Below are 25,626 nucleotides of genomic sequence, written 5' to 3' on the forward strand. Positions count from 1 at the left end.
AGCTAGATTACAACATATTCCTATTTCAAAAAGTGCTTATTTCATTTTGTACAAAGCAAATGAATTAAGCAATAACAGCCTCACGTCGCCATCTGGTGGTAGGACCTGTTGTGAGCCCGCACGGGTATGTACCACCACCCTGCTTATTTCTGCCGTGAAGCAGTAATGTGTTTTGGTTTGAAGGGTGGGGCAGCCGTTGTAACTATACTGAGACCTTAGAACTTATATCTCAAGGTGGGTGGCGCGTTTACGTTGTAGATGTCTATGGGCTCCAGTAACCACTTAACACCAGGTGGGCTGTGAGCTCGTCTACCCATCTATGCAACAAAAAAATTACTGTCGCTAATAAATGAAACAAACCTACATGTTGATATTATTCGCGCTCCGTCCATTCAACTTTAATCGTGATATGACAAAAACCTTCTCAAAGCGGCAACAGCAACTGTGTTAAGTACAAAAACAATCTACATACAAACCATCGATTACGAACCAAATAAAAAAACGGACAAACATTCGCTTCTATACTAGATCTAAAGTTATTAAAATAGAATCTAGTTATCCTTAATATTTGCAAACAAACGGCCATTTTAAAGGTAAAGGAATGCCATTCAAAAACATTTTGAAGATAGTAGAAACTCTTTCGTGAAATATCACGAACTCATTAAATTAAGTTAATTTCACAAGTACGCGAAATCTCGCGCGCGGAATCCAAATTGTGGGGGCATGCCTTAATGACCGACGCGCCCTCTCTGCTTTCCTACAAAAAGAATGAATGTATCCCCAAGAATAGTAGTTTTGAAACTTTTATTTGTTTATTATTATTGCTTAGATGGGTAGACGAACTCACAGCCCACCTTGGGATATGAGTTCTAAAGTCTCAGTATAGTTTTTTTTTTATTTTATAATCCTGCCTTTCCCCGTTCATAGGCTCAACGGGATCTTATTAATCTAAGTTTTCTCATTCATTATAGTTCACGCATTTATGCCTCTCGCACTTGCAAGCTGTCTCAGTATAGTTACAACGGCTGCCCCACTCTTAAAATCGAAACTCATTACTGCTTCACGGCAGAAATAGGCAGGGTGGTGGTACCTACCCGTGCGAACCCACAAGATGTCTTACCACCAGTAGAGTACCTATCATGAAATACCTATTAAAATTACTACGAACTTACTCGAAAAGCACATTTGTATCGTAAATGTTTAACGTAGTTTGTCTGAATGACTCACTTATATAAAAAATAAGGTAATTTGAAGCAATCTCAAGAATGAATCATGCGAACATCTCATTAAGTTTTAATGTTATCAATCAATCAAATTAAAAAGGGTATTAACCTGACAGCCCTATTCAATACATTAATAAACACTACCCTTATCGGTGACGTCGAATTAGGCTTATGTCATTGGTCAGACTAAATACCTAAAAAATAACACCACATATATAAATAGAGCTTGTTATACATTTTGCGAACATAACGATAGAATTTATGTACTAAGTCACATTGATTGATCGATCACAGAAGTGAAAACATAGTATATTATAATATCTCTGTGCTGTGAATAATTAAATTTCATATAGTAAGTATTATATTAATTCTATTTCAAAAAAATAACCAACAATAAAGTATCGATATACATTTTGAAGTCGTCGTGGCCTAAAGGATAGGACGTCCGGTGCATTCGTATGAAGCGATGCACCGGTGTTCGAATCCCGCAGGCGGGTACCAATTTTTCTAATGAAATACGTACTCAACAAATGTTCACGATTGACTTCCACGGTGAAGGAATAACATCGTGTAATAAAAATCATACCCGCAAAACTATAATTTGCGTAATCACTGGTGGTAGGACCTCTTGGGAGTCCGCACGGGTAGGTACCACCACCCTGCCTATTTCCGCCGTGAAGCAGTAATGCGTTTCGGTTCGAAGGGTGGGGTAGCCGTTGTAACTATACTGAGACCTTAGAACTTATATCTCGAGGTGGGTGGCGCATTTACGTTGTAGAAGTCTATGGGCTCCAGTAACCACTTAACATCAGGTGGGCTGTGAGCTCGTCCATGCATCTAAGCAATAAAAAAAAAAATTATAATTTCAATATATTCAAAATAATCAATATTCAAAAATAGTAAAAGCTTTCACACTTATGAGTAAACAATAGGAGAAGTAAATGAATTTTTTATATGAATATTAACACTACGTAATGCCAATTGCGAAGTTCAACATATTCAGACCAAAGGTTTTTATTCATACTGTTTGTTCCCTTTTAGTGAATACTAAATTGTGTTTTGCAAATCTAACTTTTTGCCTGCACTACCTGAATTAATGAGAAAAACGTTCCATTTTAAATTTAAAATGGAAGTTGAATGGTTTTTTTTTGTCTAAAATAGGCAGACAAGGTTCTTTGTAATTGTAATAAGTGGTTACCAGAGCCGTTTTGAGACGTCGTGGCCTAAAGGATAAGAGGCACAGAGCACTTGTATCGAGCGATGTGACTCTACCGGTGTTCGAATCTCGCTGGCAGGTACCAATTTTTGTAATGAAATATTTACCCCACAAATGTTCACAAATGAGTTCCACAGTGAAGGAATAATATCGCATAATAAAAATGAAACCCGTAAAAATTGTAATTTGCGGAATATCAGATGGTAGGGCGTCTTGTGAGGCCAAACTGGTTGGTATCACCATCCTGCCTATTTCTGTCATGAAGCACTAATGCGTTTCGGTTTGTAGGTTGCGGCAGGTTTGAAGGTTGTCCCGATCGGCGGTGTATCTCGGAACACCAGCGGCACCGCCCGGGCGGCCTGGTAGGGCCGCCGTACCGCGGAGACTGACGTCGTTGGTCGTCGACTATCGCCTCGACGACCCGTCAGTCGGGCGTCCTCGGGGTGGCGCCGCGTGTCTGGTTGTAGTGTTGACCGCGGGAACCCCCCTACTCTGACCCCGGACGGAGATCGAACGTCGGGTGTAAGAGTGCAGGGGAGTCGTTTAGTGGGTGGGCCCTAAAATCCTTGGGCCCGCGATCTGCTCTCAACACCTGCAGATCGTTGAGTCTCACATACCCCGCGCGCCCCCTAGGCGCGGGGACCTCGTAGGAGGTTCGGCCCACGGCCCGAGAAAAAAAAAAAAAAAAAAAGCTTTGAAGGTTGTACTGTAAAACTGATACTTAGAACTCGTGTCTCAAAGTGAGTAGCGGCATTCACGATCGTTGTTGATGCCTATTGGATCCGGTAACCACCGAATACCACTAGGATCGTGAGCTCGTCCACCCATCTAAGCAATGAAGAAGAAAAAGAGCCTAGAGATATCACAACGTGAATTCCAACCCCCCCCCCCCCCATCTTGGACATCGAAGTCTAAATTTGATTTTTGCATATTCTATTTATTGATTCTGAATGCATGAATGCTTCGTAAGAATAGGCGGAATAGTGATACCTACTTCTGTGTACTCAAATCCCGCCTTACCTCCAATTAACTTCGGTTAGCGATCACAATATCCTGTGTATATACCTACCCAACAACGCTTCTGTCCTTTTTCTAGTGAATCCCATAGTCACACCCTTTTCGGTACTCACGGAAAAAGATGAGTTGTTGCTATTCTGAACCGTAAAAACATAACCAAATAAATACCTATGAACAAAGTAGTTTAAAGTAATAACGTCACGTCGATGTAATTTGATGTAATTAAACCGGAAGTCAATACCATATCAAAGTCAAATTAAAATCAAAGTCATTTATTATTCCCTTATCGTACTGCATGTACAACGTTTGATAAGATACTGAATATTACATTACTAGTATTACCTCACGATATAATAATACATACTTAACGAAATATGTATATAAGTCTACGTGCTCCGGTAACCGCTATACGTCAAGTTAGCCGTGAACTTGATCACCAATCTACGCATAAAAAAGAATAAAAATCAATTGAAGTAGTACACAGCATATTTTATAACGAATAATAAATATGCGTCAAAGACCGAAACTTCGATTACAGGTTGAAGAATCTTTACGAAGATCAATAAGAAAATATTGCATAAAATCATCATCAATGTGTGAATGTTTTCGGAGACGTAATTCCAAAGACCATTTCTATTTAAAGACACAAGTCCAAGCCACGAGCTATTAACCACGAATTTTCAAACTCTATTCTAAGCAATCTTATAGTATGTCAGCAAATTTTAGTTCCAAATGTTTTATTATTTTATTCTCATTATTTACAGGTACGATGGCTGGTCGACTTTTATTTATTACAATTAGCTTAATCTCGGCAGTGACCGCATTGCCTAGTCCAATAAAATTAGTTAGTGGTAAGTTTTTCTAAAATATTACAGACGTTTTTTCTGTGTGGCAAAATAAATAAAAAAACCCCTAAATACCATGAAGCAGTAAGAAAGATATATCGTTACTTCAAATGGAAAAAAAATCCCGTTTTGGTCCGTTTCTACGTGTGAATTTATTTAATTAATGAGTCATAATTTTGGCAGTGACCCCGTACGCCATAGATATCCGACATCTGTGACGTAAGGCTAACAAGTCATTATGTGTTAGTTGAGCGCGTGTGCCAAGTGATCCGGACATGAATATACCTGCCAGATACGGAGTATATTATTACTACTTATTTAAGTGTACATAATATGTAATATAAAATGTTGTGTTGACTTTAATCTCGACTAGATCAGATGTATTAGATCGTTTTTTTTGTTCTAAAATTGCTGTATACCGATATGTCTACAGTTTTAATTTTTTAATTTTTTAAGGGTCTCAACTGTTATCTACTTGTTTGTAACAGTGTGCAGTTTAAAAAAATCTAATAAAAAAATATAAAAGCATTCCAATTTGAATGTTCGAACAAATAAGAAACATCGATATTAACTTGTAAGATATAGTTTCATGTCATTTTATGTATTATTTTTTCTGTACAATTAAAATAGTTATGGCAATTATTCAAATATTTCTAACTGGTTTTAAAATTACTGTAATTGCAAACCTTACACAGCTAGTTCTTATCAATGATTACACTCGCACTTTACAAAAGTGACCTCTGAAGTTTTAGTGACCTCATAAGACAATTAAAAGCGTCATGATAATCGCCTTATCGTTGCCGCCGCTGACTACTCCCCGAATCCTGATCATGCAGGAGCCAGTCACCGTCGACGCCCTAGACACGTCCTTACGGATCCATCAGATCCAATAACCGTTGCATTAGATGCCTTCAGCTCTAATACTAGGGGCAGGCTTAGGGACCCCGGTAACCGTACTCGTCGAACTCGACAAAGAGGTCGACGTGCAACCTAACCCATGCATCAGCCCGCTGAGTTTCTCAACGGGTCTTCTCAGCGGGTCGCGATTCCGATCCGGTAGTAGATTCATTCGCGAAACAATTGCTCTTGAGTTGTTAGGTCTCCTTCGGAGGCGCTCGGGCAGTTGTTAGCAAATCCCGCCCCTCTTGGCTGAGCCTTTGCTCGCCCACCTGTCCTGGTGAAACTGGAAAGGCCTTCGGGCCACCAGTAAACTTTCAATCATAAAAAAAAAAAAAAAAAAACAATTAAAAGAGTATGCTTATAGTTTTATTAACAAAAAACCTGGATATAAATAAAGTTTTTTTTTTATCTTTATTTAAGGAGTTTATTCACTTAGTGAATATGTCACTCCATTGTGCAACAAAAGATAGTACCAAAAAATTATATAAAAAATAAAGAAAACTGTTATCGTCTCTGAAGGCCCACCAACACTATTTTATAAAGTGACTTAGCCATTTCGGATTCCGGAAAGGCTAATACGCAATTTACACCTTCAACTTGTCGACTTTTACGGTTTAATACCGCGTTTTTTTGTTATTGCCATTACATTTGACATTCGACGAATAAAACCTTAGTCGTCAGTGACCACGACAATTGTTAAGTATTCGAAATATAAGAAAAAAATTTAATGACTATTTAATATTACTATTTTAAATTAATATTAACTAGTGGTAGGACCTCTTGTGAGTCCGCGCGGGTAGGTACCACCACCCTGCCTATTTCTGCCGTGAAGCAGTAATGCGTTTCGGTTTGAAGGGTGGGGCAGCCGTTGTAAATATACTTGAGATCTTAGAACTTATATCTCAAGGTGGGTGGCAAAGTTTTAGTTGACAATTTGAGCTTATTGTACTGACCATGGTCACAGACACACTTGGTAAAAAACACTGCCCTGCTTATTTGTTTTATTTGATTTCAAATATATAGAATGATTAGGCTGTAATTGAACCCATTAAGTTCTCTGAGGAATTGTTCGAGATGATACCGGCATCTCGTTTTTACCATCGCACCGCCCGCCACCGGAGTAGAGTTCATCCATACTACCTGGAGCCACTGCGGTCATCCACAGTGCGTTTCCAGAGGTCTTTTTTGCCATGTACCATCCGGCTATGGAATGAGCTCCCCTCCACGGTGTTTCCCGAGCGCTATGACATGTCCTTCTTCAAACGAGGCTTGTGGAGAGTATTAAGCGGTAGGCAGCGGCTTGGCTCTGCCCCTGGCATTGCTGAAGTCCATGGGCGACGGTAACCACTCAGGTGGGCCGTATGCTCGTCTACCTACAAGGGCAATAAAAAAAAAACCTTTTTGTTCCTGTCTAGAAACAGTGATGGTTTCTAGGTTAGGACAATAATTGTGGTGCTAAACAATTGAGACGATGAAATATGAATTAAGTCTGGCAGCTATTACTGAGTTAGTGACCTCGTCTACTTAACTATAGCAAAAACGGTACTTAACCCAAGTCATATTTGATTATAACTAGTCAGGTCATAAGTATTGTCACACAGTAAAAACTTTTCTTTTAGAATGCTGGCCACAAAAAAGTTTATTGAATTCGAATTTCGAATTGTTCATGAAAATAAAAAAGGTATACTTTTAGAATTTGACTCATTTTTAAATATGGAGTGGACGCTTAAAGAAGACCGTGTTGCAGTTATTGCGTTGCATCGTCGCGGTTACGCGCCAATTCAAATTTTTAACATACTGAAAAATTTGAATATAACCAAAAAATTCGTTTATCGTACCATCAAACGATACAATGAAGACTCTAGTGTAGATGACAGGTCAAGAAGTGGTCGCCCTCGGTCTGTTAGGACTCCAGCAGTTATAAAAGATGTGAAGGCGCGAATTCAAAGAAATCCCAAACGTAAGCAGAAACTGTTGGCCCTTCAGATGGGGTTAAGCAGAACCACGGTGAAAAGGGTGTTAAATGAAGACTTAGGGCTTCGGGCATATCGAAGAAAAACACGATACAATGAAGACTCTAGTGTAGATGACAGGTCAAGAAGTGGTCACCCTCGGTCTGTTAGGACTCCAGCAGTGATAAAAGATGTGAAGGCGCGAATTCAAAGAAATCCCAAACGTAAGCAGAAACTGTTGGCCCTTCAGATGGGGTTAAGCAGAACCACGGTGAAAAGGGTGTTAAATGAAGACTTAGGGCTTCGGGCATATCGAAGAAAAACAGGACATCGTTTGAATGCTCGTCTAATGGACCTGAGACTGAAGAGATGCCGCGCTTTGTTGAAGCGGTACGCGGGAAAAAAATATCGGGAAATTCTTTTTTCGGATGAAATATTTTTTACCGTACAAGAGAGCTACAACAAACAAAATGATAAGGTGTACGCACACAGTAGTGAAGAAGCGAGCAACCGTATTCCGCGTGTCCAACGAGGTCATTTTCCATCCTCCCTCATGGTATGGTTGGGAGTTTCTTATTGGGGCTTAACAGAGGTACATTTTTGTGAGAAAGGTGTGAAAACGAATGCAGTTGTGTATCAAAATACAGTCCTAACGAACCTTGTGGAACCTGTTTCTCATACCATGTTCAATAACAGGCACTGGGTATTCCAACAAGATTCGGCGCCAGCTCATAGAGCGAAGAGCACACAAGACTGACTGGCGGCGCGTGAAATCGACTTCATCCGGCACGAAGACTGGCCCTCCTCCAGTCCAGGTTTGAATCCGTTAGATTACAAGATATGGCAACACTTGGAGGAAAAGGCGTGCTCAAAGCCTCCTCCCAATTTGGAGTCACTCAAGACATCCTTGATTAAGGCAGCCGCCGATATTGACATGGACCTCGTTCGTGCTGCGATAGACGACTGGCCGCGCAGATTGAAGGCCTGTATTCAAAATCACGGAGGTCATTTTGAATAAACTTTAGTGTCATAAGAATCTATGTTTTGTTAAGTTCATTTTGGTATATGAATGGTTACATAATGAATAAACTTGTTTCAATTATTTTACATTAAACATGTGACAGAATTTATGACCTGACTAGGTAGTTAGATGTCAAATCCGATTCGATTTCAAATTAGACACGATTATTTAAAATTCGAATGTTTTAACTTTCTTCCAGACTATTCCTTCCCCTTCGTAAGCCGAGAGGAATGGGGTGCAAGGCCACCAACAATGACATCACCACTCAAAGTCAGTCCAGTGCCCATAGTAGTGATTCACCACAGCTACATTCCCAAAATATGCTTAGTTCGAGCAGACTGTGAGAGAGATTTGCGCAATATGCAAAGAGTGCACCAAGAGACTAATGGCTGGGCAGATATTGGATATAGGTTCGTAATATATATGTTAATTAAATATAAATCATAATTTCCCGTGGATATGAACTAAGGATATTCATTCTACGGTTGAGTTAGCAACAGCTTTAGACGTTAGCATCAAATTGGCAAAGCTTGAAAAATGGATGGGGCAAACGTAGAAAGACAGATCTATGTGCTTAGTGCAAGTTTTTTCGTAAAAGTTAACTCAAATTTGTATGGAGCTGGAACAGCGCCCCTAGCGGCAAACAAAGGAAATCTATTCCAACTCCATACAAATTTGAGTTAACTTTTACGGCCTGGCCACGGGGATCGGCGGTGCGAACAGCGAAGCGGTGGACGAGGCGACCATTCGCGCAGCACCGTTTGCAGGCCACGGGTACTCACGTTCGCCGCCGCGACTAGTAAGGAAGTCCGACAGCGAAATGTCTATATCGAAATTATCTCGATATTGCTTACAAATTAATAGTATTTGGTTCAGGACCTATTATTTGGAAAATATTGTGAAGTACATGATTTGAATAAGAATCGGAGTATACCTATAGATGGAGAATTCCACAAGAAGTACGAGAAATACTTTGGGTGGCTAGACTTCCAAATAGCTGGTCTAGCTAATATTTCAGCTACATTTTTTTTTATTGCTTAGATGGGTGGATGAGCTCACAGCCCACCTTGTGTTAAGTGGTTACTGAAGCCCATAGACATCCACAACGTAAATGCGCCACCCACCTTGAGATATAAGTTCTAAGGTCTCAAGTATAGTTACAACGGCTGCCCCACACTTCAAACCGAAACGCATTACTACTTCACGGCAGACATAGGCAGGATGGTGGTACCCACCCGCGCGGACTCACAAGAGGTCCTACCAGCAGTAATTACGCAAATTATAATTTTGAGGGTTTCATTTTTATTACACGATGTTATTTCTTCACCGTGGAAATCAATCGTGAACATTAAAATTTGTTGAGTACGTATTTCATTACAAAAATTGGTACCCGCCTGATATTCGACTACCGGTGCATCGCTCAATACGATTGCACCGGACGTCTTATCCGTTAGGCCACGACGGCTTTAAAAATATAAAATAAAAAATATAAAAATTTCGGCGTTCATTTTTCGCGGCGAAAACAACTAAACTCATTTAATCACTGCACTATTCGCCGCGACTACCGCTCGACTCCGTGGCTTGCGCCGTCCATAATCATGCATTTGTTTTGCTCGCCCGCAGCATCGTAAGTCGCCCGCGCGATTCGCTCGGTACATTCCGCCGGTCGCTTCGCCGGTCGCCGGTGCGCGTGGCTTGTTAGGTACATTTCTATGCTCTTATTTTAGTCGCTAGACGCTTCGCCGTTCGCACCGCGCGAATATTCGTATCGGCGAATGTCCCGTGGCCAGGCTGTTACGCTATCGAGAAGTTAAAAAACTCGCACTAATCACACTACTCTCTCCGCATTGAACCGTCGCCGTTGGTGTTGGTGCCCTTCTACAAGTCGACAATTGTTAACTTCTAAAAGTCTACAAGTGTAGAAGTGGCAATTGCCTGCCACGAATCACCCCTTTCAAACAGCGACAAGTAGGACCCGAATTGAAACCAATTTTATGCTTCTACTCGAAGGTGTTTTAAAATTTTGAAGGGTTGCTCCGCTACTTTCTGCCGGTAGCTTTACGACAAGAGAGAGTCAGAGAGAGAGAGAGTTTAATATATTTATCAAAAATTACAGTTTCGCAGTCGGCGGTGAAGGAACTGTGTTCGAGGGCCGTGGCTGGAGTTCAATTGGAGCTCACGCGTTCGGCGTCAACACCCGAAGCATCGGAATCTTATTGATTGGAGATTTTATTAGTAAATATTCTTTTATAACTATAAATGTGATTGAACATTGCTTTTAGAAAACCAAAAAATCGAGTTTATTAATGTTGACCAACCAAATTCCCTTTTGTCCAAGATCTGAGTTACGTCCTAGAGTCTAGAGCTAGAGGTTACACGCGATTGATTTCTAGTAGTAGTTAATCAGATCTGAACAGATTCAACGAGAATAAAATTTCATAGGGCGCTTGGTATTGACGATTAGCATACGTTCCTATAAATATTTCTTTAACTTCCAAAAATATCTAGTAAATTATTATACATTTAACATGAGATAGGTACCGATTACGGTGTTAAATTTAACATGTCCAATCTCATTCCAGCTAATCAACCGCCCCAGGCGCAGCTACAATCTGTCAAGGATCTGATCGAGGCCGGTGTGAGGCTCGGTCACATCCGATCTGATTACAAACTCGTCGGACACAGACAAGTCAATCCCACTGAATGCCCTGGACAGAGACTGTTTGATGAAATCTCAAAATGGGATCACTTTTCACTGAATTGGGATGATTAAAATTTAAAATAAGTACATATTAATAATATTTATGAACTGAATAAAGGAATTTGTTGTTTGTTAAGTTTGAAGTTTGTTTATTTTTCTCAATTGCCAAGTGAACGCAGTGGATACCCAAAATTCCTTCGCACCGTATGTTAGAATAATTCGAAATTTAGAAAATATTTAAAATAAAAAAAATTATCATCATTAGGGAATGTTATACACTTAAACTATTTATTTCGAAAAGCTTATACAGTCAAAATCTGTTATAACGACATCGAAGGGACTGCTCATATTCAGTCGTAAAAACCGATAGTCGTAACAACCGGTGATGTTTAATGTGTATCGTGCAAGTACAAACAAATCGATAGGGAATTATTGGAAAAAAATATTTACATAATACGCGATTTTTCTTTAATATTAATTTGTTTTCTTTTTCTTTGCGGCATTTTGAAAGTTTCACGAATAACTCCACAAAGTTTTGGTGCGTTTTGTGTATAGATAAGTAACAAACTAACTGAAGAGATATGAAGAAGCGGGCTTTGACTCTACCGCATGCACGTGTTTTGTTTCTAAGAATTAGAAAAGACCCTACACTAAAGTAAATCCTATTGTTTTCTTTCCTGATTTTAATAGCCATTGAAGACAAATGACGATACCTACCTATTCAAATTGTTTACAATACAGCTTAGTCGGTCGTTCTAACAGATCTAATTCTCCGAAATATTAGTTAAATGTGGTCGTTTTATGAGGTATGTCGTTATTAGCAATGTCGTATAAAGCAATATTTTTAATAAGGCGGTCATATGGCATTCAGCCGGGACCTTTGTTCTAGGTTATTATAACCGGCATGTTGTTCTAAACGATGTCGCAGTAAACGGTTTTGACTGTATTACGTTTTACCAGACCTTAACACAATACATATTGACACAGCAATATTGTATTATCTTCGTCTTCATTTAATCATAGACATAGTTTTACGGCTTAAGAGTTTGTTATTTTCGCTTTACCACATTCGACATTTCGAATACTGTACAGTTTTCGTGGTCACGGGTGGTTAAGGTATTTTCTTCCGTCCAATTTTTATAAATATTTTTTTTAACATTTACCTTTCTTTTGATACCGAAATAATTTTATTTGATTTGAGTGAGGCTTGAGTTTTCACCTTGACGGTATGAGGAAAACTGATGTTAGAATGAGTTGAGTTGAGTGAGACTTGAGTTTTCACCTTGACGGTATGAGGAAAACTGATGTTAGAATAGCTCCAGCTGCTCTTTTAAAGTTAATGATAATAATAATAATAATAATTAAACACGTGCAGAATCGTAAGAAAGTTTCTGCAAATAGATGATCAACCATTTAATGCAATAGTAGAACACACTTAATTAGCCGACCCCAAGAAACGGTGACATTTACTTGAGCGAGTCCGTAAATGTCGCTAAAGTACTACCAGCGCAAGCTGAGAAAGTAAAAATTTAAAAAAATAATAATAAAAAAAACTAGCATAATTATTAACTCATAACTAATGTACATTACTTGGCCAAAAGCCCGGATATACAGTTCCACCGGCTCTGTCGACAGACTGAACTGAGAAACGGGAAACATATGAAAATAATAATAATAATAATAATTGCATTTATTTACTCCACAATACAAATAAATTTTCAATTAATATGACATAAAAATTCTAATTCTAAACAATATTACAATATATTATACTAACACAGTGGAGTTAAAAAGGCCGCGGCTCAGCTTTGTGATAGCCGAAACTATCGCTGTTATTCTGCCGCTGCCTGTAATCTTAATCTATAAACTTAAATCTAATAATACCTAAATTTAAAATTATGTGGCATAATCTACAGAATCCCTGCCTCCGCACTTTGCTATTTAAGTAGAAATTCCTTATAAAAGTATTTGAAAGGGTTTAATCCTTTAATACCATTTTTATTTTTGTTCATTCATTAATGCCAGAGGAATAGCCAAACTATTGCCTACTGCTGGGAAATCCTTTCAAACTTCGTTTGAAGAAAGCAGTCTCAGGCAGTAGGCACAGAAAGTACCGTAGATGAACGGAGTAGTTTCAAATAGTATCCATGAATTCTGTCTAGGGCTACCTAGGATTACCTAGACAGAGTTCATGGGCTGTACTACGGTAAAGAATTAGTAAAAGGTTAATCTGGAATAATGCTTCAGAGCATTTCCCACGGAACATACTATACAAAACAGAGAGAGAACAGAAGTCCCAGAGGTTACAAAAGCTCCGTGAGAACGTGATTCACGACACGAAGGGCTTTGGATGGAGTCAAATGAAAGTTACTGGAACCTCTTAGATGGATCTTTTATTTTATTTTTTATTTTTATTTATTTATTAGGCTCACAATACACATCACAAGCTAAAAAGATACATAAAAAACACAAGTAAAAAGAAACAAAATCTTGCTCTCAAAATAAGTTATTTGCGCACGACAAAACAAGACAAAGTGCTGAATTTGTACACAACGTTCTTTACAATTATACGACAAAACAACAAGATAACGAAAAATAATCTAACTTATAATGTAAGGAAATAATTTTATTCACAATCTTTTCGTACCTCTGCGTTTTCGATGGGACTTCGGCTATTTCTGTGTTTTATACCGTATGTTCCACGGGGAGTGGTCTGATGCATTATCCTGGGTGATCTCTACTCTTTTTTACCATTAAACTTCCCGCCAGCAGATTAGAGTTCATCCATACTATCTGAAACCACTACGTTCATCCACAATGGGTTTAAATGGTTTTCAAACCAAGCTCGCAGACAATAGTCAGTGGTAGGCAGCGACTTGATTGTGCCCCTAGCATTACTAGCGTCCATGAGCGACGATAACTACTCACCATCAGGTGGATCGTATGCTCGTCTTCCTATAAAGGCAATAATAGAAAAGATCTGGCAATAATAAAAAAGATCTGGTGAGCACCCGCCCAGAGATTGAAGGAGTTAACCAAGCGAAGACATCTCAACGTGAAAACGGATAGAAATAGCCGAAATAGACATTTATAATTCTTCAACCTTTTCAAAAATCTAGCTAATGATCTTAATTTTTTTCCGACATGAAAAGTATTTGTGGTATACAGTACCCCTGACATCGTGTATAAATTATTTATTGTTATCGGCTGAGTAGTTAATAGTTGAAAGCGTAATAAACAAACTAACTTTCATACTTATATTATTAGTATGGATTTGTGTATTATGGAACACCAAAAAAGATATAGCCTAAAAATGACAAATGTCAAGAAATGACGGTGACCAAAAACAGTGAGCTGTGATCACTGAATAGGTTTATGCCCAAAACAGACGGCCGAACTGACGTGACAATGACATTTGGTGCGCTCAACATGGCGGATTTTCGGCCTCATTAGACATTTACGTATATTCATGTTTCATTTTATGTACGCACTGAAATACTGTTATATTGTTTTCCTGCGAGTTAAAGTGCTGAGTAAGAACGAGATAGATATATGTTTATGTGTGTGCCTTCAAAATGGGTGCTATTTATATAAGCAATTGTACGTATAGAACAATATGTCGTGTCCCTACTATATAGGTGTGATATCTGATGAATATAAAGTCTAATATACAGAAGCTTCTGTTCGATTGGTTGTTCCAAAACGCTGGACCTTGCCTTTTCCGTTCTTGGAGTATTTAGTGTGCTGCTTGTCTCTCTTTGCCTATATAAAGTATAAGTTAGTATCCGCCACCTATTTGTGTCGTGAAGCATTAATGTGTTTCGGTTTGAAGGGTGAAGCAGCCGTTGTACTGTAAAATTTGAGACCTTAGAACTCAGTCACTCATGGCTCCGGCAACCACTTAACACCAGATAGGGTTTCAATCGAATTAGTTTAAAAATTTTCGAAAGAATGTGTTAAACACGAAACAGTAAAAACATTGAAAAGATTTTTACCTATACGAGCAATTTTTGTATATAATCTGAATCTGGGAAACGGCTCCAACGATTTTCATAAAATTTAGTATACAGGGGATTTCGGGGGCAATAAATCGATCTAGCTTCGATTTATTTTCAGAAAATGTTGTTTTATTCGTGTTTTCAGTAATCAACTTAATCGATAATCAACTTTGTAACTGTTCCCGACATCTATTGGCGAATAATAATACTATTTTCTTAATTGAGAGCAACTAACTGCTTTAAAGACACAACAAGATGGCGTTATCAAAAAAAAAACCCAGCAAAGCTCTGTCATCATCTAGTTAAATATAATGAACAAAAAACCATATCGAACTCACTGTGCAAACATTTTTCTAACAACATTTCCATCTTCTTCTAACCGGGAAAGAACCTGACCGATTAGAAATACTAGTTACATAAAATAACATTGAATTCTATACGTGTAAATGTGCACAAATACATTTAAATGCTTTAATGAGGGCGATTTGAACGTAACTTCTCGACTATTATTTTAGGATCATGGAACACGCAGCAAAAAAAATAATATCTATCTGAAACACGTGAATAATATTCTCATTCATGCAACGTGTATTTCACAGTAATAAACAACGGTGAGTAGTAACCATAAAAACTTGTTAAAGTAACGATCAAAAGATCGTTTTGAGTATTAGATTTTTTGTGTGAACCGAGTTCCTTATCGCGCGTTTTGATTACACACTAAGGGGCTAGATCGGAAAAAGTGTAACGTCAAATTTCAAGAATAATAAAATAGTGATATATTTTTTCCACTAATATTCCAGAAAATTATCTGCATTACCAGCTTTAGTCACATATTTATTCACATTTTATGATTCGCTTAATTATGATATACTCGTAATAACTAACTCCTTTGTGCCCTTTTTTATTTTAATAAATCATTATAAGTTAACACAAACACATAAAGATTAACACACATATCTCTTTTTGTAGTCCGATTTAATATTTATACTATGTCGCGACACGCATTCATTTTCAGACTATTATTTGAGCTGGTGCGCTGTCTGTTAAAAAAATATATAAATCAGCTGCCCTTGACCTGTTAAGCGCTCGGAAATTTGTCAATAATACCCCTTCAGCCCAAACCCTCTAATACCTAGATCCCAAAAAAAATCCTCTTGTGGTTTTTCGTGTAGGCATATCAGACACTATTCAGTCAAACGTGCTTATCAATATTTTGAACGTCAATTTTTCAAGATTTATTTTGGTTGTAATTAAGTTTCAATCAACGGTTTTAGTTTGATAAACAACTCTAACTGTAAATCTCTTTGACGTGTGAATTTACAAGTAGCGTTAACCGGTCTTATTCTACATGACAAAAGTACAAAAAAAAACAATATCAAATAAATTACGGTGTCGGTGAGTCGTGGAAATTTAATTCAAGTACTCGTAAAATATAGACGAGAAATATAGAATCACAAATGAGGAAAGCCAAGGGTGTACTCGTAAAATATAGACGAGAAATATAGAATCACGAATGAGGAAAGCCAAGGGTGCGTTCGCGCAGTTGAAACCAGTCTGGGAGTCAAGTGCCCTGACTCGTCGAATCAAGCTGACCATATTCGATTCCATTGTCAAAATTGTATCTCCTGTATAGATGTGCGACCTGGAGGTGACCAGGACACTCACGAACCAATTACAGGTGCTTGTAACTAAGTGCTTGAGATCGATACTCCCCAGATTCTGGCCAGAAACGATATCTAATAAAGACCTCTGGACAGAATGTAGCCAAACTTCCAACGCGCAAGACATTGCCCATCGGAAATGGCGCTGAATAGGTACACCGGAGTCAATTCAGCAACGCTTGCTTTTGAGTAGCAACCGCGTGGCAAGAGAAGACCTGGTCGCCTGTACACACTTGGCGACGCATTATGGAGAGTGAGATAAAGACCGCCACAGTCTGACCTAGAGCGATGTCAAGGAGCAAGCACAAGACAGGATGACAAAACATCTCATTTACTTTGATTGATATCTAACAATCGTCATCAATCGCATTATTTATTTGACGTTAGTACGTGAGAAAAAAAACATGGACCACTCAGTGCCAATGTATCTCGGTCTCAACCTATCCTCTGTACCCGATCTCTGAGTAGCCGGATTACAGAAGAATCCACGCTCCCAGTCACGTGACAAACAACAACCCAACTCAAAATCATTGTTATCTTGATGAAGATTTTGACTGTTTCTCATTATTATAACGCTAAAATTAGATAAGTCTCTCACCTGACCCTACGATAATATAGATACGATAAGCTAGATTAAAACACCTTTTTATTTCAAAATGTATTTATTTATTTAATTTTGCATAAAGCAAATAAATTAAGCAATAAAAGCCTCGCTTCGCCATTACTATCGCTAATAAATGAAATAAACCAGTTTCTTAATACTCGGCCACCGCTTATAAAAAAGGCGAGTATCATCAACGTTTTATAGCGTGCTAAGACAAAAATCTTCCCTAAATTGACAACAGCAACTGTAGCAAGCATAACACAAAAATGTACGAACACATTGATTACAAACAAACAAAAAACTAATAAGGATTGCTAAAATAGAATGTGGTTTTCCTTGAACGACCATCTTGCCATTGATAAACAATCGCCAGTTCTAAAATTAAATGTAATGGCATTCACAAAGTTTGTGAAGAAATTAGAAACTCTTTTATAAAAGGCTCAATAATTAAATTAAACTCAACAATTAGTTAACGTAACGGTAATCTATCTATCTATCTATCTAGATATATTATTATATAAAAATGAATTGCTGTTCGTTAATCTCGCTAAAACTTGAGAACGGCTGGATCGATTTGGCTAATTTTTGTTTTGAATTATTTGTCGAAGCCCAAAGAAGGTGAAAATGCTCGGAATGAAATAAAAATAACACTTTTGTTTTTCCTTTTGATGTGTTCCTCGTCGGACGGATTCCTTTTGTTTGTTTTAAGTTTATTTTATACAACAGTTTATGTTTTTTATCTATTGATTGAGGTACTATGAAGTCTGCCGGGTCAGCTAGTAATTAATAAAAGTCTTATAATGATAAGCAGCTCTCAAGAGTTCGCTATCGGAAAAAGCGGGTTTTCAATTACCTATTAAAACTATTGCGGATTTAAATGATAAATACGTCTTTATCGAAAACGATTAACACATTATAGATTTTTTTTCTTTAAACACATAGAACATAAATTTAAATCGAATAAAGTTTGATTATTAATTTTTCGAACAGTTCATTAACTTCTAACGTTATCGATTAATCAAAATAAAATGGGTATTAACCAGCCCTACTCAAGATAATAACACTACCTTTATCGGTGACGTAGATTAATCGTATTCATAGTTTCATTTGGTTAGGATAATTATCTAAAAACACCAACATATAACAGTAGAGCGTCTTAAATATCGTACGTATATAAAGAAAGAATTTATATAATAAATTACATTGATTCATTGGTCATAAACGTGAGTACCTACATAGTATATTATTTATTTATATCTGTGTTGTGAATTATTTAATTTCATTTTGGTAAGTATTCAAATCTTTCTTAGGATTTACATTCAATTTTAGATTAGAAGTTTGGAATATATTATTTATTTTAACTACAAATATCATTATAATAATTTCACGTTTTTTCTTTTCTTTATTAGAGCCATACACCTATTAGGTTAGGTCGGCTTTTAACACAATTTTACTGGTGGTAGGACCTGTTGTGAGTCCGCACGGGTAGGTACCACCGCCCCGCCTATTTCTGCCGTGAAGCAGTAATGTGTTTCGGTTTGAAGGGTGGGGCAGCCGTTGTGACTATACTGAGACCATAGAACTATATCTCAAGGTGTGTGGCGCATTTACGTTGTAGATGTCTATGGGCTCCAGTAACCACTTAACACCAGGTGGGCTGTGAGCTCGTCCACACATCTAAGCAATAAAAAAAAAAAAAAAAAACAATGAAAATTTATGGATCGCTTTGCTAGAGACATCCCCTAAAAAGTCTCTGAACAGTGAGACATATTTCTCAATAACAATGTACTGAGCATCGAAAAAATATTTTTCAATAGAAAATATCTTAATTAAAATATATATTTTACTATTAAAATTAATGGCATATTAGTAATTGAAAATCAGTTTCCTTAATCCAATCCAAATAATAACTATTAGTCTGTTAGATGTTGCCTTAAATAAGGTATTTGTATTGAATGAAAAGGTGAATATGACATTATATTATTATTTCAATTAATATAATTTAAAAATAAATTTTGCCTAAAATAAAAATGTTTATTATAAGTTTGAAAATAGTGCAATATAATAAAAAAAAATGGTGTTTGGTACACAAAGATAGCGATGTTATATAGAAAAAACGAATAATAAAAATTAAACTTAAAACTAAAGAAATACAATGGGTGGACTTTTCGCTGAAAGTGATTTCTTCCAGTCAATCATTGGATTTAGATAATACTATTGTTTTTTTTTTCTAAAACTATTTTTTTAAGTAAACTTATAATAATAGGATTTAATGTGTGTTCTTTGCATGCTTACGAGCCCCTTTACCTAAAAATAACTGAGCTGAGTAATAATAATACGCATACTGTGTAATAATAATTCACAAACTCAACAGTAGTGTTCGAAATATGCTTTAAATAAAATTTTAATGCTAATTGCAAAGCTGAATTATTCAGACCAAAGATTTTAAATTATATAGTTGTTCCCTTTTAGTGAACTATTGAATTGTGTTTTGGGAAATTAACCTTTATCCCACGACTGCCCGAATAAATAAAAACAATATACCTTCTAAAATTCAAATTTCATTGACTTGTTCTTTATTGCTTTAAATGGATAGCAACCCCATTTCCCAATATTAAGTGACTAGCGACCCACTCTGGCTCCGTTCGGGTATTTAACAAAAATTTCAACGATGTTTGACGTTCTTTTATTTATTTAAATAAAAGAACACTTATTGCATAACTATAATAGTTAGACATACGCTGTCGCGACACTTTTTGTAAATAATAATGTGTTCTACAAAGTCGTAGTAATTCTAATTTATTTGAGTTTTAGTAAGGATCCCCACTTTTTTCAAAACAGATTAAGGCCTCTGTCACTCGGGAATAGTGTAGCTTCATCAAGAATTTTTCAAATTGGTTCAGTAGCTTCGGAGCCTATTCAATACAAACAAACAAACAAATCTATCCTCTTTATAACATTAGTATAGAAGTACAGATTACCAGAGTCCATAAATGTCAAAACTGAAATGCTGCCATCTGCTTTGTTACAAATGTACATATATTCATACACACACAGATTTTTAGTCTCGGTTGTTTTTGCAAGCTGATCCATTTCATAATTTGGATCGCATTAATGCTTCATGGCGTGAATAGGCAGACTGGTGATACCCTCCTGTGTGGGCTTATAAAACGCCTTTCCACCACCAAGTGGCGTATAATATTAACATAACGCTTCTGCCTGTTTTCTAGACCATCCTTTAGTTCCCGACAGCCATAGTAAAGGATGAGATGGCACTATTCTGAACTACGCAGTTAAATAATAAAATATGGAAAATTTTCGTCTTGATATAATTAAACAGGACGTCAATATTATCGAAATCAAATCGAAATCAAAGTAATTTATTATTCTTTATCGGATTGCATCTTCGTCGAATGATAAGATATTGAATATTGCCTCACAGTATTAGAATACGTACGTAACAAAATACATACGGACTATGGTAGCAAATAATAATAATAAAAAATAAGATTGATAAATAGTATAGATGATAAATAGTATAGAGCCTATACAAAAGTAAATATACATAAAATATGAATAAAGGATATTATAATATTTTCAGGAACGATGGCTGGTCGATTTTTATTCATTGCCATCAGCTTAATCTCGGTAGTGACTGCATTACCTAGTCCAATACAAACAGCTAGTGGTAAGTAATTCTAAAATTTTAAAAACTAATTAAAACAGTAAATGATCCTCAAAAAATAAGATAAGCAGCGATGCAGATAAATTGTCGCTTCCAATGACAAAAAATCCTGTTTTGATCCACTTCTACGGGTAAATTTATTTATTTAATGAGTCATAATTTTAAGCAGTATGCCATAGATTATTATTATTTATATATGTATGTATATATCGCTATTATCTGCATCGAAATCTGTTCCGTAATGGCAAATCGCTACATTCGCATTACAGGTTTTTTTCTTAGGCCCTCAACCTATAGTCTGTAATTTAAAAAAATATTTAAGTAAATATTAGATTGATATGGTTATTATCAATATTACATCAAGAACAGTTTGAAATATTCCAACTGAAACATAAAATGCATAGATGTCCGTTAACTTTATGCTCCTTTAGTTAATAACACACTAAGTAAATTTAAAAGCAACGTCAACCCGCGAATTTGTTGTATTGGGCTTAAAAGTTGATGCTTAAAAATTAAAATAAAGGTTTGAGGGTCAGGACAGTCAAAAATAATCAACCGGGGTATATATATTTTTTTTGTTGCAGCAAAATTACTTATTAGACTCGATTCTTTAAAATTCCAATGATCTTACTTTCTTCCAGCGTATTCCTTCCCTTTCGTAAGCCGAGAGGAGTGGGGTGCAAGGCCATCGACAGCGTCATCACCCCTCGGAGTTAGTCCAGTGCCCATAGTAGTGATCCATCACAGCTATATTCCCAGAATATGCTTAACTCGGGCAAACTGTGAGAGAGATATGCGCAACATGCAGAGAGTTCACCAAGTAACCAATGGCTGGACAGATATCGGATATCAGTTAGTAACATCTAATGCATTAAAGAAAATTAAGCCTAAAAATATATATCAATCGTTACGTTCCCGCGGATATAAACTGATGATAGTCAAGCTGCGACTGAATTAGCAACAGCCATATAGCTTCTATCGAAAAACTGAACTGGTGGTAGGACCTATTGTGAGTCCGCGTAGGTAGGTACCACCACCCTGCCTATTTCTGCCGTGAAGCAGTAATGCGTTTCGGTTTGAAGGGTAGGGCAGCCGTTGTAACTATACTTGAGACCTTAGAACTGATATCTCAAGATGGGTGGCGCATTTACGTTGTAGATGTCTATGGGCTCCAGTAACCACATAACACCAGGTGGGCTGTGAGTTCGTCCACCCATCGAAGCAATAAAAAAAACCCTTGCGCTCAGAATACGCCTTAATCACACAGAAATTCATTAAATTCGTGGGTTTGATTGTGTTTTTATATACGATACGTTTTTATGTACGATATTAGAAAAAATAATAATAAATCTTAGTAGATGAGCAAATAAAAAGGTCTGTATATTTAGACCAATTTAATCTCTTTTTTTTATTGCCCTTGTAGGCAGACGAGCAGGCAGCGGCTTGGCTCTGCCCCTGGCATTGCCCCTGGCTGAAGTCCATGGGCAACAGTAACCACTCACCATCAGGTGGGCCGTATGCTCGTCTGCCTACAAGGGCAATAAAAAAAAAAAAGCATATGGCCCACCTGATGGTGAGTGGTTATCGTCGCCCATGGACTTCAGCAATGCCAGGGGCAGAGCCAAGCCGCTGCCCTGCGCTTAATACTCTCCACAAGCCTGCCGTAAAATATCACAAAATGAACTAAAAAATAACTATATTTAAGAATAAAAAAAATGAAAAAAATACATTAATACCTTCATATTCCTAATATACAGATAATAAGCAATTCAATGTTTTGGCGGAGTACACGCCTATAAATTTTTTTACAGTACAATCATCGTAGGTATGTAAGTACTTTACGTGGCATTGCGTAATAAAAGTGATATATGATAACGCAAGATCCAAAAAAAAACTACGTAAATCACAATCGGTAAAGTACGTAGATTTGGTAGATTATCATACAAAACACAAAGACAAAAAATGCCGAGTGACTTCGCATACCAATAAAAAATGACGTAGGTTTTGTGATTATAATCGAATTTCACTTAAGCTTGACGCAAATTGAATCACGATAACCGGAGATAATATAACAGATAATTTGCATTTCGATATTATCATCCCACCATCAATCGAATATTATGTACTAGTGGACCCGTAGTAGTCGAAATTCGACTATAATTAATTGAAATTATAAGTTCGTACACTATTATGATTCTATTGTCAAATACTATTATTATACTTCTTTTATCACAGATTTCGCCAAGACTACATTATAGACAAAAATATTTAATCTATTCTCAATTTGACCACAGACGTCAAGAACAAAAGATTGACAATAAATAAATAGTATGCATGCGCGTGTGTGTCAAATACACGGTAGTACGTGTAATGTTTTCTTTATTGATTTGATGTATCTTTTATGCATTATTTAAAAAAAATATTAGCATTGTGCACTTCTTCTCTATATTCTTTATAAGTGTGGAAAATTTCATACTCCTCCGTCCCCGCAATTTTCGTTAAAAGGTATACAAAGTTTTTGCTTCACGTATTAATATATAGATATGTGACATAAATAGAACTGAATTTCAAAGTCAATATTATGTATCGCGCTCCTTATATCTGAGAGTCCTGACCACCTCTTCCATGAGTTTCGTTCTCACGATGTTGTAGCATCTCGTCCTGTCTTCGGCTAGTCCGACGTATCCTAGACGGTCGAATCAAGGGTAGTGCGGACCTGGTCAGGCCATTGGAGGGTGGGGTAGCCGTTGTAACTATACTGAGACCTTAGAACTTATATCTCAAGGTGGGTGACGCATTTACGTCGTAGACGTCTGTGGGCTCCAATAACCACTTAACACCAGGTGGGCTGTGAGCTCGTCTACCCATCTAAGCAATAAAAAAAAAAACGCATTGGATTGCGCCCTCGCGATCTTATTCCTTCCCCTTGCCAGAAATCACCAATTTTTCTAGATTGTCTCCGTCTTTCCTGGAAATGTGTTCGAAGTACCGTAGGATTCGCTTGAGGCAGATGTTATAAAGCTTTGTTTAAATTTCGAGCTTCGTGAGTATTGATGCATTGGTCCTATAGACAATTCATGGGATCCATAGCATTTTCCTGTGTGACATACATATATGTACACAACACAGCTCGAGTCAAATACAGCAAATTCAAATTCAAATTCAAATTCAAATTCAAATTCAAATTCAAATTCAAATTCAAATTCAAATTCAAATTCAAATTCAAATTCAAATTCAAATTCAAATTCAAATTCAAATTCAAATTCAAATTCAAATTCAAATTCAAATTCAAATTCAAATTCAAATTCAAATTCAAATTCAAATTCAAATTCAAATTCAAATTCAAATTCAAATTCAAATTCAAATTCAAATTCAAATTCAAATTCAAATTCAAATTCAAATTCAAATTCAAATTCAAATTCAAATTCAAATTCAAATTCAAAATTCAATTCCAATTCCAATTCCAATTCAATTCAAGATTCCAAAATATTAAATGACCTTTGAAAATTTGGAATGTTTGGAATAAAAGTAATTTTTTCATTCAGTTCTTCCAACCGGATACACTATGTATCCGGATTTTCTATTTAATACATTTTCATAAAGCCGAAAGTTACAATTTTATGCATTTAATATTTTTAACAGTTTCGCTGTCGGCGGAGAAGGAACTGTGTTCGAGGGCCGTGGCTGGAGTTCACTTGGAGCTCACACATTCGGCGTCAACACCCGAAGCATCGGAATCTTGTTGATTGGAGATTTTATTAGTAAATATTCCTTCAGCTATACATTTTAAATATGGAAAATGTTCTATTACGACGATTGACGTAGTCCCGTCTTATCCAATATTCTTTTTAGTTACATACCTGCCAGGATTGCTAGTGGAATTTAATCAAATCTAAACAGAGTGCCATGGGGTTTATCGTTGAAATCTGATATTGGCCATTGACTTAATCATAATTTTAGAAGTTTTAAGGTTATTTATTCGGTCCAGCTGGGTGAAATGGCAAACAGTATTTTTTGTATTGTAAACAGTAATTTATATTGTGTATTTGTTTGTATATTTACGAATTATATATGTATGTATGTGTGTATGTATATGTATTTCATTGGATTAGTACACCGCGCGTAATTCGTTTCCAAATGATTCTTGTCCACCTGATGGTTGTCTGGAAGAGATCGCTCTTAGCGATAAGACCGCCAATTGTACTTTTTTTGTATTTAATGTATCGCATTGTTTATTTATTTTTTGATGTACAATAAAGAATACTATCTCTGCTTTTTCCTTGTTCGAGTATAATCCGGTTTTTTTGGTGCCATTTGGTTCCCACACTAAGTAAACATCAGCATACGGCGATTACTGCTCGCTATTTCGTCAACGTATTAATCTAACTAGTAATTACATTAAGTTTGAGATATCATTACATTGTTGAATTTAACATGTCCAATCTCATTCCAGCTAATAAACCGCCACAGGCGCAGCTACAATCCGTCAAGGACCTGATCGAAGCTGGTATGAGACTCGGTCACATCCGATCTGATTACAAACTCATCGGGCACAAACAAGTCACTCCCACTGAATGCCCTGGACAGAGATTGTTTGATGAAATCTCAAAATGGGATCACTTTTCACTTAATTGGGATTAAAATATAAAATAAAATAACACGATTTCGGACTGAATAAAGGCTATTGTAATTTCATGAAAATCAAGTTTCTTTATTTTCCTTAATTAATAACTGATCTATCTGCCTCGATCGATCAATTTTCTTAGGGTATTGATTGGCCGAAGATGTGTCTTCCGGGTGTGA

The 25,626-nt window shown here is 36.8% G+C and overlaps 2 protein-coding genes across 4 annotated transcripts; both read left to right on the plus strand.

Annotated features, from left to right (window-relative positions):
- Nucleotides 1–1,421: 1,421 nt before the first annotated feature.
- LOC114246804 (peptidoglycan-recognition protein LB-like) lies at nucleotides 1,422–11,011 on the plus strand. The gene is made up of 5 exons (XM_028179502.2): nucleotides 1,422–1,575; nucleotides 4,221–4,307; nucleotides 8,374–8,584; nucleotides 10,291–10,409; nucleotides 10,757–11,011. Exons 2-5 carry the CDS (start codon nucleotides 4,226–4,228, stop codon nucleotides 10,945–10,947), a joined length of 603 nt encoding a protein of 200 aa, XP_028035303.2. The 5' UTR covers nucleotides 1,422–1,575; nucleotides 4,221–4,225; the 3' UTR covers nucleotides 10,948–11,011.
- Nucleotides 11,012–15,465: 4,454 nt separating this feature from the next.
- Nucleotides 15,466–25,509, plus strand: LOC114246805 (peptidoglycan-recognition protein LB-like). 3 transcript variants are annotated; one of them, XM_089733561.1, is made up of 5 exons: nucleotides 15,466–15,484; nucleotides 20,740–20,826; nucleotides 21,465–21,675; nucleotides 24,466–24,584; nucleotides 25,277–25,509. In XM_089733561.1, exons 2-5 carry the CDS (start codon nucleotides 20,745–20,747, stop codon nucleotides 25,462–25,464), a joined length of 600 nt encoding a protein of 199 aa, XP_089589687.1. In that variant the 5' UTR covers nucleotides 15,466–15,484; nucleotides 20,740–20,744; the 3' UTR covers nucleotides 25,465–25,509. The 3 variants fall into 3 exon arrangements, with proteins under 3 accessions (XP_089589687.1, XP_028035304.2, XP_089589686.1); XM_028179503.2 differs by lacking the exon at nucleotides 15,466–15,484 and adding an exon at nucleotides 18,206–18,361 and having other exon boundaries at nucleotides 25,277–25,508; XM_089733560.1 differs by lacking the exon at nucleotides 15,466–15,484 and adding an exon at nucleotides 18,278–18,425 and having other exon boundaries at nucleotides 25,277–25,508.
- Nucleotides 25,510–25,626: the final 117 nt, after the last annotated feature.

Source organism: Bombyx mandarina, chromosome 16 (assembly GCF_030267445.1).
Source record: "Bombyx mandarina strain Sakado chromosome 16, ASM3026744v2".
NCBI lineage: Eukaryota > Metazoa > Arthropoda > Insecta > Lepidoptera > Bombycidae > Bombyx > Bombyx mandarina.

Coding starts and splice junctions, on each gene's coding strand:
- LOC114246804 (XM_028179502.2), top strand. CDS start 4,226: ATGGCTGGTCGACTTTTATTTATTACAATTAGCTTAATCTCGGCAGTG. Junction 4,308..8,373: donor TCCAATAAAATTAGTTAGTG/GTAAGTTTTTCT, acceptor ACTTTCTTCCAG/ACTATTCCTTCCCCTTCGTA. Junction 10,410..10,756: donor ATTGATTGGAGATTTTATTA/GTAAATATTCTT, acceptor ATCTCATTCCAG/CTAATCAACCGCCCCAGGCG.
- LOC114246805 (XM_089733561.1), top strand. CDS start 20,745: ATGGCTGGTCGATTTTTATTCATTGCCATCAGCTTAATCTCGGTAGTG. Junction 21,676..24,465: donor TGGACAGATATCGGATATCA/GTTAGTAACATC, acceptor TATTTTTAACAG/TTTCGCTGTCGGCGGAGAAG. Junction 24,585..25,276: donor GTTGATTGGAGATTTTATTA/GTAAATATTCCT, acceptor ATCTCATTCCAG/CTAATAAACCGCCACAGGCG.